The sequence below is a fragment of the Elephantulus edwardii genome, unplaced genomic scaffold (assembly GCF_000299155.1).
Source record: "Elephantulus edwardii isolate Elephantulus edwardi_28Jun2011 unplaced genomic scaffold, EleEdw1.0 scaffold00011, whole genome shotgun sequence".
Taxonomy (NCBI): Eukaryota; Metazoa; Chordata; class Mammalia; order Macroscelidea; family Macroscelididae; genus Elephantulus; species Elephantulus edwardii.
This window is the reverse complement of record NW_006399761.1, coordinates 13,662,372-13,676,968: the sequence shown is the minus strand read 5'-3', so window position 1 is coordinate 13,676,968 and position 14,597 is coordinate 13,662,372. Positions and strand designations below refer to the sequence as shown.

The 14,597-nt window shown below is 42.2% G+C and overlaps 1 protein-coding gene across 1 annotated transcript in view; it reads left to right on the top strand.

Annotated features, from left to right (window-relative positions):
- Positions 1-499: 499 nt before the first annotated feature.
- Positions 500-14,597, top strand: part of MTIF2 (mitochondrial translational initiation factor 2) — a 22,175-nt gene continuing 8,077 nt past the window's right edge. The window contains exons 1-10 of the mRNA XM_006881020.1: positions 500-706; positions 1,083-1,194; positions 2,433-2,604; positions 3,360-3,520; positions 4,403-4,579; positions 6,044-6,183; positions 8,618-8,742; positions 9,910-10,114; positions 10,517-10,769; positions 11,439-11,579. Coding sequence (XP_006881082.1) covers positions 500-706; positions 1,083-1,194; positions 2,433-2,604; positions 3,360-3,520; positions 4,403-4,579; positions 6,044-6,183; positions 8,618-8,742; positions 9,910-10,114; positions 10,517-10,769; positions 11,439-11,579 — 1,693 coding nt within the window. The remainder of the gene's footprint in view (positions 707-1,082; positions 1,195-2,432; positions 2,605-3,359; positions 3,521-4,402; positions 4,580-6,043; positions 6,184-8,617; positions 8,743-9,909; positions 10,115-10,516; positions 10,770-11,438; positions 11,580-14,597) is intronic.

Here is a 14,597-nt window from a genome sequence, read left to right as displayed (position 1 = left end):
TTGAATGAAAACCAACCCTTAATGCTCTTAGCATCGTGCTTACGTCACTTCTGTTGTTGTTATATGCTGTGCAGTTGGAACTGACCCGTAGCTGACCTGCCAGCGAGTTTTCTGTAAATGGCAAAGGTGGAAGTTGCAAATCTTTCTCCCACAGGGTAGCTAGATGGTAGATGCAAACTGCATGTGTTTGAGTTGGCGGAGCAAGTCCTTAGGACTAGATCACGAGAGCTCCCTTCTGTGATGATATTAACATCCACGGTCATACGAGCCAGTATCTAGGTAATGTCTAGCCTGGAGTCCCGCTGTTGGCTAGGCTGTTAGTTCTTTCAGAGAAAGGGTCCAGTTTATAACTGTTCATAAGGGTCATTGTCATCATTCTCACACCAGCAACCACGCTTAACGTGTGCTAACCTCCAGTTAAGATTGGTTAACGTGATTTGAGTACTTAGCAAAATGTTCCTTTTAAAGTTTTACTTTGTTTTGTTTTAACAAGCAAATCATGAACCAGAAGATGATGAAGTTGGAGAATCTGCTGCGATTTCACGGTGTTTGTAGGCGGCTGCACAGCCTGCGTCAAAGGAGAACGTTGGTGCATTGGAGACCTGGCCACCCAGTATGGACAGCTCCACCGCCTGGCCAGCCCTGGCAGACAGACACACTTAATGGGGCTGCTTTATCTCAGTATAGGTTTCTAGTGACAAAGAAGGTAGGTGCACATCCCTTCGAGTTACTGTATCTTGGGTATGAGGTCACAACGCCTGAATAGAAATCCATCTTTAGAATTCTATTCTTTAAGGACTCTTTAGTCCATAATACTGTAGTCGAGGGAATAGATCTTTGTTAGGAAGACACGTCATGTTTGGTTGTCTGGCAAGGCTGATGGATGTGATACTTCAGTATCAGTGTATAACAGTGACTTCCGGATGCGGTGTTTTTAGCTTAAGATATAAGAGCTTAGGGGAGTATTTGTTGGTAGAAATAGAAGGTATCATTTTGGTAGATATCCCAGGATAAATTTTAAAGTTGCCGTTTCCGTTATTGACTTCATTCCTCTTTGCATATTCTCACAAAATGTTTACTAGGAAGGAAACCCAAGGAGATCTCTGTTACCTTTGACGAACTCTAAGAAGGAGGTGGAGGTTTGGCTGGGGATGACTGTGGAGGAGCTGGCCCGAGCGATGGACAGAGACTTGGGTAAGCCCGACAGCTTTATAAGCAGAAGGGTGGGGCGAGGGGCACCTGCTGCTTGACTTGCTGTAAGGTTGAAGCACTGAAGGAAGAAAGAACTGAGCAGACAGGCAAATTGAAAAGAGATGAAGTGATTCTAATATTTTATACTTTTTAGATCACAAGCCATAATTCATTTCTTGACTCTTTGCTAAAAGCAGGAGCGGCATCCACTTCCTAAACAACATGCCTCTGGAGACTCTATGAACTTTGATAAATGTCGATGGTTGTAGAGGAGCTTCAGGCCTTTTGTTCATAGGATCGCTCTGACTCATGCTTGACTCGAAGGCAATCAACAACAACTTTGCTGAAATAGATGTCTCTTAAGATTTTTCTTTTATTTGAGAGCTCTGGTGGCCTAGTGGGTAAAGAGTTGTGCTGTCAACCCAAAGGGATGCAGTTTAAATGCATCAGCTGCTCCAAGGAGATTGATGGGCATTGTCCCCCCATGTGATCAGCAGCCTCTTGACAACCCACTGGAGGGTCAGCTATGCGTTGGTTTCAACTCGATGACACATGAGAAAAACAAGAGTGAAAAGTTTCTCAGAAATTTGTGAACCCGAGTTGTAAATCTACCGAATGCTTTTCCCCTGAGAAGCCATACTTGTACCCATTCCCTTCCTTTGGCTTTCTGATGTCTGTTTTCTATTCATTTTGTCAGTAAGATAACATAAATATTTGTAATAACGACTAAAAGTTTTAACCTGTTTTTAACCTGCAAGTCAAGAGCTTCACTGCTACTTAAAAAGCATTTTATTTCTTTATGCCATTGATGTATTTATTGCCAGTTTAGGATTGATTACTAGAACAAACTTTAAACTTCCATTGTATCCTGACATTAAAATTCATTGTAAGAAAAAAAAAATAAAATGGCAAGGCAAGTGCGCTTTTGGAAAAAAGGAAAAATTAATGATTTACATTTGTTAAACTATTAGTACGTCCCTAGACGAAGAAGCTTTTTCTCTAGACAGTTCAAGATAACACTGCATGGCCTAAAAGAAAACATAAGTGTGCATCAGGGCTGTTTCATTTCTCCATACCTGTTCAGTCTGTATGCTGAGCAAATCACTTGAGATGCTAGAGTCTTAAGAAGAAGAATGTTGTGTCTGGATTGGAGGGAGACTAATCAACAAGCTGCATTAGGTTGATGATACAACCTTGCTTGCTGAAAGTGATCCTAAAAGGTTTCATTTGATTCTGACCAGATTGTGTATATGAAGCTTTACTGAACACCACTATTGACCTGGATTCTCTAGAAGCCAACTCACGTTTAGATGAAGCCTGCATCAAAGAAGTAATAAAGAAGACAGGGATGAAATTTAAATGGAACAAGTTAAAACAAGACAAAGTCAGGGAAAATAAAGATGTTGTACGAAGGTAAAACTGACCCAGGTACATCGGGGGAGGGAGACTGTATGATTCGTTCACAGTTTTGTATGTAAACGTGTTGCTCTTTAAATTAAAGCTTCTTTTGTACTTAAAATAATGTGTGAGCATAGGAGGATCAACTCACTCTTCTTTAAAGTACTTAAAGCATCAAAATATTGAGGCTATTGTTAAACACTAACACTTGTTTTTCTTAGTTTTCTTAGTGTTTAAATGCATGGAAATTAAAAATGTGATCAAGTTCTCCTTGTTGCTTATGAAGTCAGTTGGAGGTGGACTGTAGTTATACGATCTGTCATAAGCCATGATCTGTATGGAAAGGGAAGGTAATCATGTCCAATAAGAGCTGAATGTTTGGTTTTACTGTGGTTGCTATGAGTCATCTACAACTCAATGGCATCTAACAACAACAAAAGCAATAAGAGAGCTCTGTTGGCCTAGTGGATAGAAAGGGATGCTACCAAGCCAAAGGTGGGTGATTTTAATCTGTGGCCCTCAGGCCTGGCTTTAATTGTTTTTGGTCAAACATTCTTCTAAGTGGTATAGCACTGGTCTGTCCATTTGCTGTACAGAGGTAACTCATGTTTGCTGTGGTGCTAAACACTGTGACACTGATGTGTCAGATGCTATAGTGGTTACCCATGGTGGTGTTAATGGAAACTTACACAAATGACTGTGAACCAGTTCGCAGGTTATAAAGCCTTTTTGATACTTAGGAAATCAGACTTCTTTGCTGTTAATTGTAGGCCCCCGGCAGATCCGGCTTTGTTAACCTCAAGGTCCCCAGTTGTTACTATAATGGGCCATGTTGATCATGGAAAAACGACGTTACTTGACCAACTTCGAAAAACTCAAGTGGCCGCAATGGAAGCTGGAGGCATCACTCAGCACATTGGCGCCTTTCTTGGTATGAATGCCAATCACTTTACCATGTGCTCGGGGAACCGCTCAGGACTTTCTTAAAGCAAAGGTGAAATTCACGGCTCCAGAGTCAGAGGGAGAGCTGATGCTTAAAGCCACTGACCTGGTGAACTGTGGGGTGGGTGGTCTAAGGGTCATTTTGCACTTTCTCTCAGAAAGTGAGGTTTCATTATTCTAGCTCATTTGTGGTTTGGCTGAATGAGCCTGAAATTCTGAATTCGTTTATCAGTGGCGTGATCTGTAATTCTTTCATTCATGTAACCGGTGCTGGTAGTAGAAGCTGCCGCTTCCTGAGATCTTAGCATGCACCTAGCACTGGGCTGTGCGCTGTCTTGTTTGTTGTGAGGTGGCTGTTACCCCTCCTTCGAGTGGAAAAGGTTGATGCTTCATCTTGCGAAGTCAGTCACCCAGGGCTCAGTGGGGAAGTGGCAGAGCCAGGATTCAAACCCACGGCTGCTGAACTCTAAATTCTCAGCTCCCAGCTGTTAGCTAAATGGACTTGGTGCCCCAGCAAGTGGTGCAGTGCAGGTTGTTAATGTGGAGACTCCCAATGTGACCCATATGGGGCTGTCACTCCCTGCTCTCTCACAATAAACGTCAGCGCATTTAGGACTAGTTACTGCGTCTTCTACAAATGGGCTGGCTTTCAACTGGAGGCTGTCAGATGAAAAGAAAATATTCTAAGACCTCACTGATACAGTATTCTATTGTGCAGTGATGGTCTCTATTCTGATTAAAATGAAAGAACAGAATTCTTTAGAAGGATTATTGTTTCTTTTTGATAATGTCCTTTACATTCTTTTTTTTTTTGTTTATTTAAGAAAACACACCTTTGTGTCTTGCTGATGTTGGGTTTCTATTTACACAGTCTCTCTGCCTTCCGGGGAAAAGATCACCTTTCTTGATACCCCAGGACACGCGGCCTTTTCTGCGATGAGGGCCCGAGGCGCCCAGGTCACTGACATTGTCATACTGGTGGTAGCAGCAGATGACGGTGTGATGAAGCAAACGGTAGAATCTATTCAGCACGCCCAAGATGCCCAAGGTACGGCCGTGCTGGGGGACATGGGGGCTGCTTTCAAAGGGTCTGCAGGAAGCTCTGCAGGAAGCCTGTGTTTGGGGATGTTTGAGTGCAGCTTGTACCACAAGATCTGGATGATTGTAACAGCTTTGCAGATAAGGTGTCAATATGGTTCACTTCTTTTTCCCCCAGAAGATGCACAAAGGATTGAGTGTCAGGGTTAGAGACCACAGTGTAACTCCTTCTGGCCACTTCACTTAATTGATAGGGAGTGAAAATTTAATAATCTCAAAAAACTTTTCAAAACACTTCTTTTTTTTAGTGCCGAAACCCGGGACACTTCTTGTCATGGTAAATTTTAAACAGGTACAAAAGTAGGAAGAAGACTAGTTAACTGCTCTGTGGCTGTCACCTGCCTTCATCAGGGGTTGCAGGGTGGTGACTCTGTAATTCCGGGATTCCTTTATCTGGGATTCTTCTGGAGAGAGAAACTGTCTCCTCATCTACATAAAATATGTTGTTCTTAGATCAAATGTATGTTATCAAAACCTTTAAACAATGATTTTGTTCATCTTCTCCTTTATGTCACCATTTAAAAATTAGAGTAACTAGCACTACACACCCAAGCATTCCATGTGGTCATTCTGATAAGATTCTAGAGCTATTGTTAAGATACCTGTTCTGAGTCACTACAGAATTAAATGGATGCATAAAGAATGACTCTAAATATTAACATTTGTAGTCATGATACCGAGTTTCATCCCAGAATGAAAAGTTGGGTTTTTTTCAATTTTTTTTTATAAGAATGGGATATTAATAGTTCTTAAAAAGAAGCCCTGAACAATCTGGGGGTTTTTTTGTTTTGTTTTGTTTTGTTTTGTTTTATTTTATTATTTTTGTGTGCGTGTACCGTCAAATCAGATCTGACTGGTACAGGAGGAGATTGTTCCTCCTTTTCCCGGCAGAGCATCTGGTGGATTCGAACCGTGCGCCTCTGGGATTGTAGTTGCGCTCCTTGCCACTAGGCCACCAGAGCTCCCCTCTGAACGATCTGTTGACACTGACTTAAAATCTTCTTTTGATTTCCCCCCTGGAGGGTATGTAAGTATAGCCACCAATTAGCTTTAATATTTGGAGACAGACTTACCCACGCACATAGGGTTCTTCTGATTTTAGGTGTCTGTTCTTAACTGAAGTCTGACTAAAATTGCATTCTTAAATTCTGACAGCTGGACACCATCCTTACATATAGAGATGAGAGTAGGTAGAACAACTTGAAAGCTGGCTGTCAAAACTTCTGTTAGGGAAGTCCGGGTGCTGAGTGGTGAGAACACAAGACGAGACTGCCGTCTTTCGCTGGGAATGCCTGGGGTTCAAGGGACCACTGTTTTCATCTTTCTTGTTTGTTTGTTTTTAAATGTTACTATTTTTTGTGTATGTACCGTCAAATTGAATTGTTTTCATCTTTCTTAAATCCGCCTCTTTCAGTTCCTATTGTCCTTGCCATAAACAAATGTGACAAAGCTGACGCTGACCCTGAAAAGGTGAAAAAAGAGCTGCTGGCTTACGATGTGGTGTGTGAAGACTATGGGGGCGACGTCCAAGCAGTGTCTGTCTCTGCGCTTACGGTAAACGCGGCTGCTCAGCCTCACACGAGCCCAGCCGGTGACACGAGCCCAGCCGGTGACACGAGCCCGGCCGGTGACACGAGCCCGGCCGGTGACACGTGCCCGGCCGGTGACACGTGCCCGGCCGGTGACACGAGCCCGGCCGGTGACACGAGCCCAGCCGGTGACACGAGCCCAGCCGGTGACACGAGCCCGGCCGGTGACACGAGCCCAGCCGGTGACACGAGCCCTGCACACACGGCGTGTTTTATGTTCAGAGAGCATTATTTCCATTGTCATTTTAAAAATTATGTCGGTATTAGAGAAAGCTTGTGTGACTGTCTGATGGCTTCAAAGTCAGGCTCAGAAATGTCACTTTATCAATCTAGGGACACATAGCTCATCAGTGGGGACTCAAGTCTAAATCTAATGATTCTCTTCTTACAAGACAGAACATAGGATATATGGTGAATAATTTGGGGATGCCAGGACTATAATTAACAACTGTTTTATGCAGCAGTGAAAGGATAGCCCTTCATAGATGTTCAGTAAAGTACACAATGGGCACCACACTGATACATCTTAGTTATACCAAACGCCTCACAGGACTGGTTTATGAAGGCTTTGAATCACAGTCTTGTGAGACGACTTGGTCAGTTGGGGTAATACACAGCATATAAAGTTTATATCCTACATACTAGGTTGGTGAGTAGCATCTGGGTTCTTAAAAGTTAGTGAATGACCATGTCAGTTAAAACTGGTGGCCTCTGTGTGTTCTGAGTAAAAGAAAAGGAAGGGAGCTAGAGACTCGAAGAAGAAAGTACCCCATGGCACCACTGGTCTCCCTGAACCCCAGGCTCATCCACCGCAGGGCCAGAACGGGCTGCTGCCCGCTGCCTCTGCCAGACCAGGGTTATAGTTGATGGATCCTGATAGCAGAAACACACAGACCCGGACTCGAATTCCTAATAATTCCCACTTCTTAGCTAATGTTGTTGTTATGTGCTGTCGAGTCGCTTGTGGCTCATAGCAGCCCTATGTACAACAGCTATGAACCCTATTCTATCCTGTGCCAATCTTATTGCCTCTGACACACCTACCCCCATTATCCCAGTCACCAGGTCAATCAGTCTCAAGGGTCTTCTTCTTTTGCACTGTCCCTCCACCCTTCCAAGCATGAAATTTCTTTCCAAGGACTGGTCCCTCCTTGCAGAATGTACAGAATATGTAAGATGAAGCTTCAGAATCCTTGCCTCCAAGGAGTAGCCTGATTTAACCCTCTCCAGGATGAATCTGTTTGTTCTCCTGACAGTGTATGGTATATTCAATACTCTTCTGCAGCACCACAACTCAAAGGCATCAATTCTACTTCTGTCATCTCTAGTCATTGTCCAGCTCTCTGATGCATAGCAAGTAATTACAAAGACTATGGCCTGAATCAGGCACCCCTTAGTCTCCATCATTGCTCTTGAGTACGTAGCAATTTGAATAATAAAGTAATGGAGATAGAGGCTGGGGACTCCTGAGACTATTGCCCTGAGTTACTCAAACATTCAACCAAAATTATTCCATGATATAAATAATAGATGGGCTCATAAAATAAACAGAACCACTTAATGAGTGTTGTGCTCCCTTAAAACAATATCTGTCTGAGACCAGACAGTCAGCATTTCCTCTAAAGCAAAGAGGAAGAGGCAGGAAGACAGAGTGACTTGATTATTGGGTGTAGAGCGGCCTGAACAGAAATAGTGAGAACACTGCCACACAGTTCAAAGTATCGACAGAGTCACTGAACTAATTGTGTCAAAATGATAAAGTGGCAATCTAATTTACTGTGTAAATTTTTAACAAAAGACATAATCCATTTTTCAAAAGGAAAGGTGTTAAAGGGTAGGGAGAGTTGGAGGAGAGCATCGGGGAAGTAAGATGAGACCATTGTTTTCATGGCTGAAGAGAAATGAAGGGTGATGACTTCTTGCAAAGAAACAACCTAGCTCCACCTTTTGTAAGTGTTCTGCAAGTTGAAAGGAATACTAGGAAAAGCAGATGGACAAGTAAAATCAATTCTCTAGTAATCTCTCTTCAAGTGTGAAATAGCATTGGTAAGCAGGTTAATGAGAAGAAAACAAAATTGCAGAAACACATTTAGGCAAAAGAGAATACATGAAGCCTGTATTTATGAAAGAGAATTAGCAAGTACCATCAGTGACCGTCCTTTAAAAATGACCACTTATTCCTTGAGAAAACTGTCCCTTACTCAAATGTTCTGGCTGATTGCCTTTTTCTTTTTTAAAATGGTTAATTCATGACTTTGATGGTTAGAATACTTAACCATCCAGGATCTTTTTGCTCTTCTACTGTGGTATTTATTTACATTCATGTTGTTGCTGCTACGTGCCATCGAATCGCTTGCTCCTCATGGTGACCATTGATACATTGATTGTTGTTTTTCAAGGGCGATAACCTGATGGCTTTGGCAGAAGCAACAACTGCTCTTGCAGAAATGTTGGAACTGAAGGCCGATCCCACTGGTCCTGTGGAAGGCACTGTCATAGAGTCTTTCACAGACAAAGGAAGAGGGTGAGACTTCTAAAGTTCTTAGTTTTTAAATAGTTCCTTTCTATGATTCTTCTGACTTGATTTTTGCTTGCTGGTTTGTTAGGGTTTTTTTGTATTTTTGGGTGGTTTTGTGTTGTTGTTGTTGATAAATAGTATTGTTAAAGCATTTATTTTTTTTTAAAAATGTTATTTTCCTGGCAAACAAAGCATCAAAATGTTGGTTATTCTTGGTAGACTATAGCTTCTGTCGTCCCTGCATCTAGCAGTCATATTTGAGTGACTTGAAATTTTATTTCCTTTCTTTTTCACTGACTAAGTTGGCAGTGCGTCATAGAGGAACGTAAAAGTTGGAGTGGAATATCAATGCTTCTATTGTAGATTTTCTAGGTCTCCATGGCCTTATCTACTGATACTGTAAATTGTTGTTATTGTTATGTGCTGTCAAGTCACTTGTGACTCTTAATGACCCTATACGCAATAGCCCTGAAACCAACTCTATCCCGTGCCAACCTTATTGCCTCTGTCACTCCTACCTTCACTACCCCAGTGACTGAATCAATCCAGCTCATCCAGGGTCCTCCTCTCTTGCCCTGTCCCTCTACCCTCTCAAGCATGATGGCCTTCTCCAAGGATTGATCGGTCCCTCCTTGCAACATGTCCAAAGTATGTCAGATGGAGCTTCAGAATCTTTGCTTCTAAGGAGCAGCCTGGTCTGACCCTATTTGGGACGAACCTGTTTGTTCTTCTAGCAGTCCCTGGTATATTCAATCCTCTTCTCCAGCTCCTTCCTTAAAGACATCAATTCTTTTTCTATCATCCCTGGTCATTGTACAGCTTTCTGACACATATTTACCATAAATAGTAAGATCTTGAAAATGATGTTCTCTTCTTGAATGTCCCTTTGTATCAGCCGGAGAAGCCTTCTTACTGTGTAATACTGTTACAGAAAGGGCATTAGGTGTTCATCAGTACTCTCTGCCTCCTGACCCCTCCCCTCAATGAAATGTTACAGGAAATGTTTCATTGCGTGAAAAACCATTTCTGTTGAGAAATGATGATGAGATGAATCCACTCTGTGCATTTGTGTGTTTTTAAACTTCTTAAAGATATGTTAGTTTTACAAAAGAAACACAATTACTTCCTGACTGTAACCTTAGGAATAAACGTATACTTTTATTTCCATTTTAGTCCAGTCACTACGGCAATAATTCAAAGAGGAACTTTGAGGAAAGGCTCAATTTTGGTTGCGGGAAAGTGTTGGGCAAAAGTCCGCACCATGTTTGATGAGAACGGCAGGACCATGCAGGAGGCCTGCCCCAGCATGCCCGTGGGGATAGTGGGCTGGAGGGACCTCCCTGCGGCCGGAGACGAGATCCTTGAAGTGGAATCTGAGGTACAGAAAGATCAGATCCTGTGTACTGGATATACTATAAGGATTCCTAGCATAAAATGTTACACTGAAAAACATTTTATATTATTCTTAAACATTACACTGAATAGTATAAGACTTTTAACAAATAATTCGAGAATACAAGAGCACTGAAAGGCTACCAATGCCATTTTAGAATTTGACTACTGACTTTATTTTACGTTGTTTTGTTTTGTTTTTTACAATAGATCATTTCAGTTACACACACACAAAATGTATATAATTCATGAAATATAATGTTAGTTTTGTATGTGAGTTGGGCTAATTTCACAATGAAGGAAAATGCAAAGCTGTCTGCCCAGCGGTTGTTGGCTTCTGTCTAATTCCAGGCTGCTTTGTGTTGTTGTTGCTGTTTTTCTAATAAAGGCAAGGGCGCACGAAGTTGTTAACTGGAGGAAGTATGAGCAGGAACAGGAGAGAAATAAAGATGATCTTAAACTAGTCGAAGAAAAGCGAAAGGAACACCAAGAAGCACATCGCAAAGCGCGGGAGAAGTACGGCAGTGTGCACTGGAAGGAAAGGTCGTATTTAAAATACCAGGAGAGAAAGGAACACACCTCCGGAAAGCAAAAAGAAAGAGTAGAAAGAGACTTACATGTACTTCCTATAATCATTAAAGGTACCTTTTAAAAGATTCTTATTTCTAGAATATATGTTTTTCTTTATTCTTACAATTAGTTTGGGCTTTTAAATGAAGTAAAAAATATGTCAATATTTGGGGATGATTTTTCTCAGAAAATATATTTCTTAGTTTTGTTTACAGTGTGCCTTTGATTTGTTATACTTTATTATATTAGATAGATATTGATATATTGATAGTGCTATACCAAAATAAAAATGGATTTAATAGTAAATGTTATCTCTAGTCTGCGGTCCTCAGGCCTGGTTTTAATTGTCTTTGGTCAAACATTCTTCTAAGTGGAATAGCACTGGTCTGTCCATTTGCTGTACAGCGGTAATTTGTGGTTGCTGTGATGCCGAACACTGTGACACTGATGTGTCAAATGTGATAATGGTCACCCATGGTGGACAGTGTTTGGTGGAGCCCCCCGATTAAAACAAGCTTGGAAGCAGGAGTGGCATCCACTTCTGAAATAGCTTGCCTCCGGAATCCGTGTGAACTTGGGGAAATGATGAAAGTGTTCAGGTCTTTTGTTCATAGAGTCACTATGAGTTGTCTACGACTCGACGGCACTTGACAACAAAAACAACAACTAATGCTTTAAATAGATTTTCATTTTTTTGTTTGTACTCGTTAACATCAGCTTAAAACTTTGACTTTGTTTAGGTGATGTTGACGGTTCTGTCGAAGCCATTTTGGACATTATCGATACCTATGATGCTTCAGACGAGTGTAAACTAGAATTAGTCCATTTCGGAGTGGGTGACATCAGTGAAAACGATGTGAACCTTGCAGAAACGTTTGGTGGTAAGGACCCCGTTTCCCTATGTTTGGTTCTGTGTCCTGGGTCACTGTCAGAAGCGTTTGCTGCTGTCTTCTGCTGCCTGGCTGGTTCCACTTGAGCGTCTCGTCACCCACAGCAGCTGACTCACACTGGCAGCTGACGCTGAATGCAGTGTGGACTGTGTGGCTGTAGCTCCTCCTGGTGATGCTGGTGCGCAAACTTGGGCAACTATTTCCAGCCCCCGTAGTGTTTCTTGATTTCTCTTTGTGGGTACCCCTGTTGTTCTCTCCCCTCCCTCCAGCCTTACCCAAGGTCGTGCCTCAGTTAGACATTTGAGTGCTCCCAGCACTGGAACCAGCCTGTTTAGAATTTACCGTCACCTTTTACTTCTAACTTCTTCTTTTTATTGATAATTTAAAAAATCACATCTTCCTTAGATCAGAAGCACCTTTTCTCTTTAAAAAAAGCCTGGAGGGAAGAGGGATTGTCTTATATTAATCTAACTTTTGATGACACCAAAGGAGAATTCTTGACTGTAGCTTTAAATAGGTCTATTAGCTTGAGGGAGTCTATGAGGTTGAGGGAGCTCTGGTGGCCTAGTGGTAAGAAGCTGTGCTGCAGTCCCAAGGACACATGGTTCGAATCCAGTAACTGCTTAGGAAGAAGATGGGTAGTCTCCTCCCATGCAATTTACTGTCTCTGAAAACCCGCTGGAGGGTCAGCTGTGGGTCCGTTTGGACTCAACAGTACATAGCAACAAAAGTAGCTGTTTGAGAGTCCTGAGGGTACAGCTCATGATGCATTGGGCTGCTACCAGAAGGTGGGAGGGTTGACTCTGGCTGCAGCTCCATGGGAGAAAAGGGGCAGTTCCTTTTCTAAAAATGTACATAGAGAGGAGCTCTGGTGGCCTAGTGGCAAGAAGCTGCACTGCAATCCCAGAGGCCCATGGTTCGAATCCACCAGATGCTCTGCCGGGAAAGGAAGGACAATCTCCTCCTGTACCTGTCAGATCTGATTTGACGGTACACAGACACACAAAAATAATAATAAAATAAAATGTACATAGAGCCTCACACACCCGAGAAAGGCTGCCGTGAGATCCTGGATGACAGTGGGCAGAACCTGGAACAGCACAGACATTACAAGTGATTAAACAATCACCCAGGAAGAAGGTTCTTCATAACTTGACTTGAGTTAGATGCCACCTTGACTCAAAACTCAGCCCACACTCACTGCTGGCAAGTGGGAGCTGAGTCCGCTGACGCTCCAGCATGATTTTTGAGGCTGTAAATTGCAGGGGAGGAAATTGTTCATCTTCTTTTCTGCAGAGCTGCTGGTGGATTCTAACCAACTGACTTTAGGTTAGCAACACAATTTTTTTAAAAATAATTTTTTAAAAAATTTTATTCTTTTATTATTTTTTGTGTGTACCGTCAAATCAGATCTGACAGGTACAGGAGGAGATTGCCCATCCTTTTCCAGCAGAGCATTTGATAAATTTGAACCACGCACCTCTGGGATTACAGTGCAGCTTCTTGCCACTAGGCCACCAGAGCTTGCCTAGCAACACAATTTACTGTGGACTTAGCCACCAAAGAGCCCTCAGTTTTATTAGTGAAGGGTGATTTGTGGATTTATTTTTTGGGGGGTTGTATTTATTTATTTCCTTGTTGTGCGCCATCAAATCAGATCCAACTGGCACAGGAGGAAGTTGCCCCTCCTTCTCCAGCAGAGCAGCTGGTGGATTCGAACCACACACCTTCAGGATTGCAGTGCTGCTTCTTGCCACTAAGCCATCAGAGCTCCCTGTGAAGGGTGTTTTCAGTAGTGCTGATTAATTCAGAGTATTTGCTCTGGCACTAAACTGGCAGCACAAAATTCTGATGGAAACTCTGGTGGCTTCATGAACAAGGAGTTGCACTAGCAATCCAAAGAGCAGTGGTTCATATCTACTAGATGCTTCATGAGAGAAAGATGGGCAGTCTCCTCTCACGCAGTTTACAGCCTCTGAAAACCTGCTGGAGGGTCAGCTATGAGTCGGTATTGAATGATGGGACTGAAAGACAACTGTCTGTACCATGTTGTGTAATGTAGACAACACACTGAATGGTTTCTCCATGATAACATGAGATGGTGGTTTTCTCTTTATTAAGCTGTTTGGGCTAATTTTACATTTATCTTATATAAGTTAAGAGTATTTTACTATCCTTAACTGAACAAGAAGGCCTGCAGCTTCAACACAAGACCGCCAGTAAAGTGTTAAACGGGGCTCTCCTTCCCCTTCATCTCAGCACCCCTGTTTAACATGAAGCAGCCCCTATTCCTGAATGAGAAACCCATAAATAAAAAAGACAATTTCTTTGTAAAAAAAAATTAAGAGAATTTTACCGCCTTCCGCTCCCTCCCCTTCCGCCGTCCCCTACCCAGGGATATTTGTGTAGCCTACTGATTTTTCAATTAAGGGCTCTTAAAATAGTATTTCCTACGTGAATTCATTTTAAATCATAAAAATTTTCCTTCTTAAGGAAGCAACAATTTATAAAATGTATAAAATTCTAGGGAACTCTGGTGGGCTGGTGGCAAAAGCTGCACTGCATTCCCAGAAGAGCAGTCTCCTGTACCAGTCAGATCTGATATGATGGTGTACACACACACACACACACACACACACACACAAACACATACAAAAATGTATACAATTCTAACTTGTTAGTAATTTTAAAGCTTGCTAGTATTTTCATGAGGGGAAAAAAAATTATGTAGAATTTCTACCCCAGTTGCTTTTAATTACTGAGAAAGGAAGTAAAACTATATTTTCATTTCTGCTCAAATGAGTACAGGGTAATATTTGTGGTATTTTTTTTTACATTTGTTGTTGTTGTTGTTGTTATGTGCCGTCGAGTCGTTTGCGACTCATAGCGACCCTATGCACAACAGCCCAAAACCCTGCTCTATCCTGCGCCAACCGCACTGCCTCTGACACACCCATCCCGATTACCCCAGTCACCGAATCAATCCATCTCATAGAGGGTCTTCCCCTC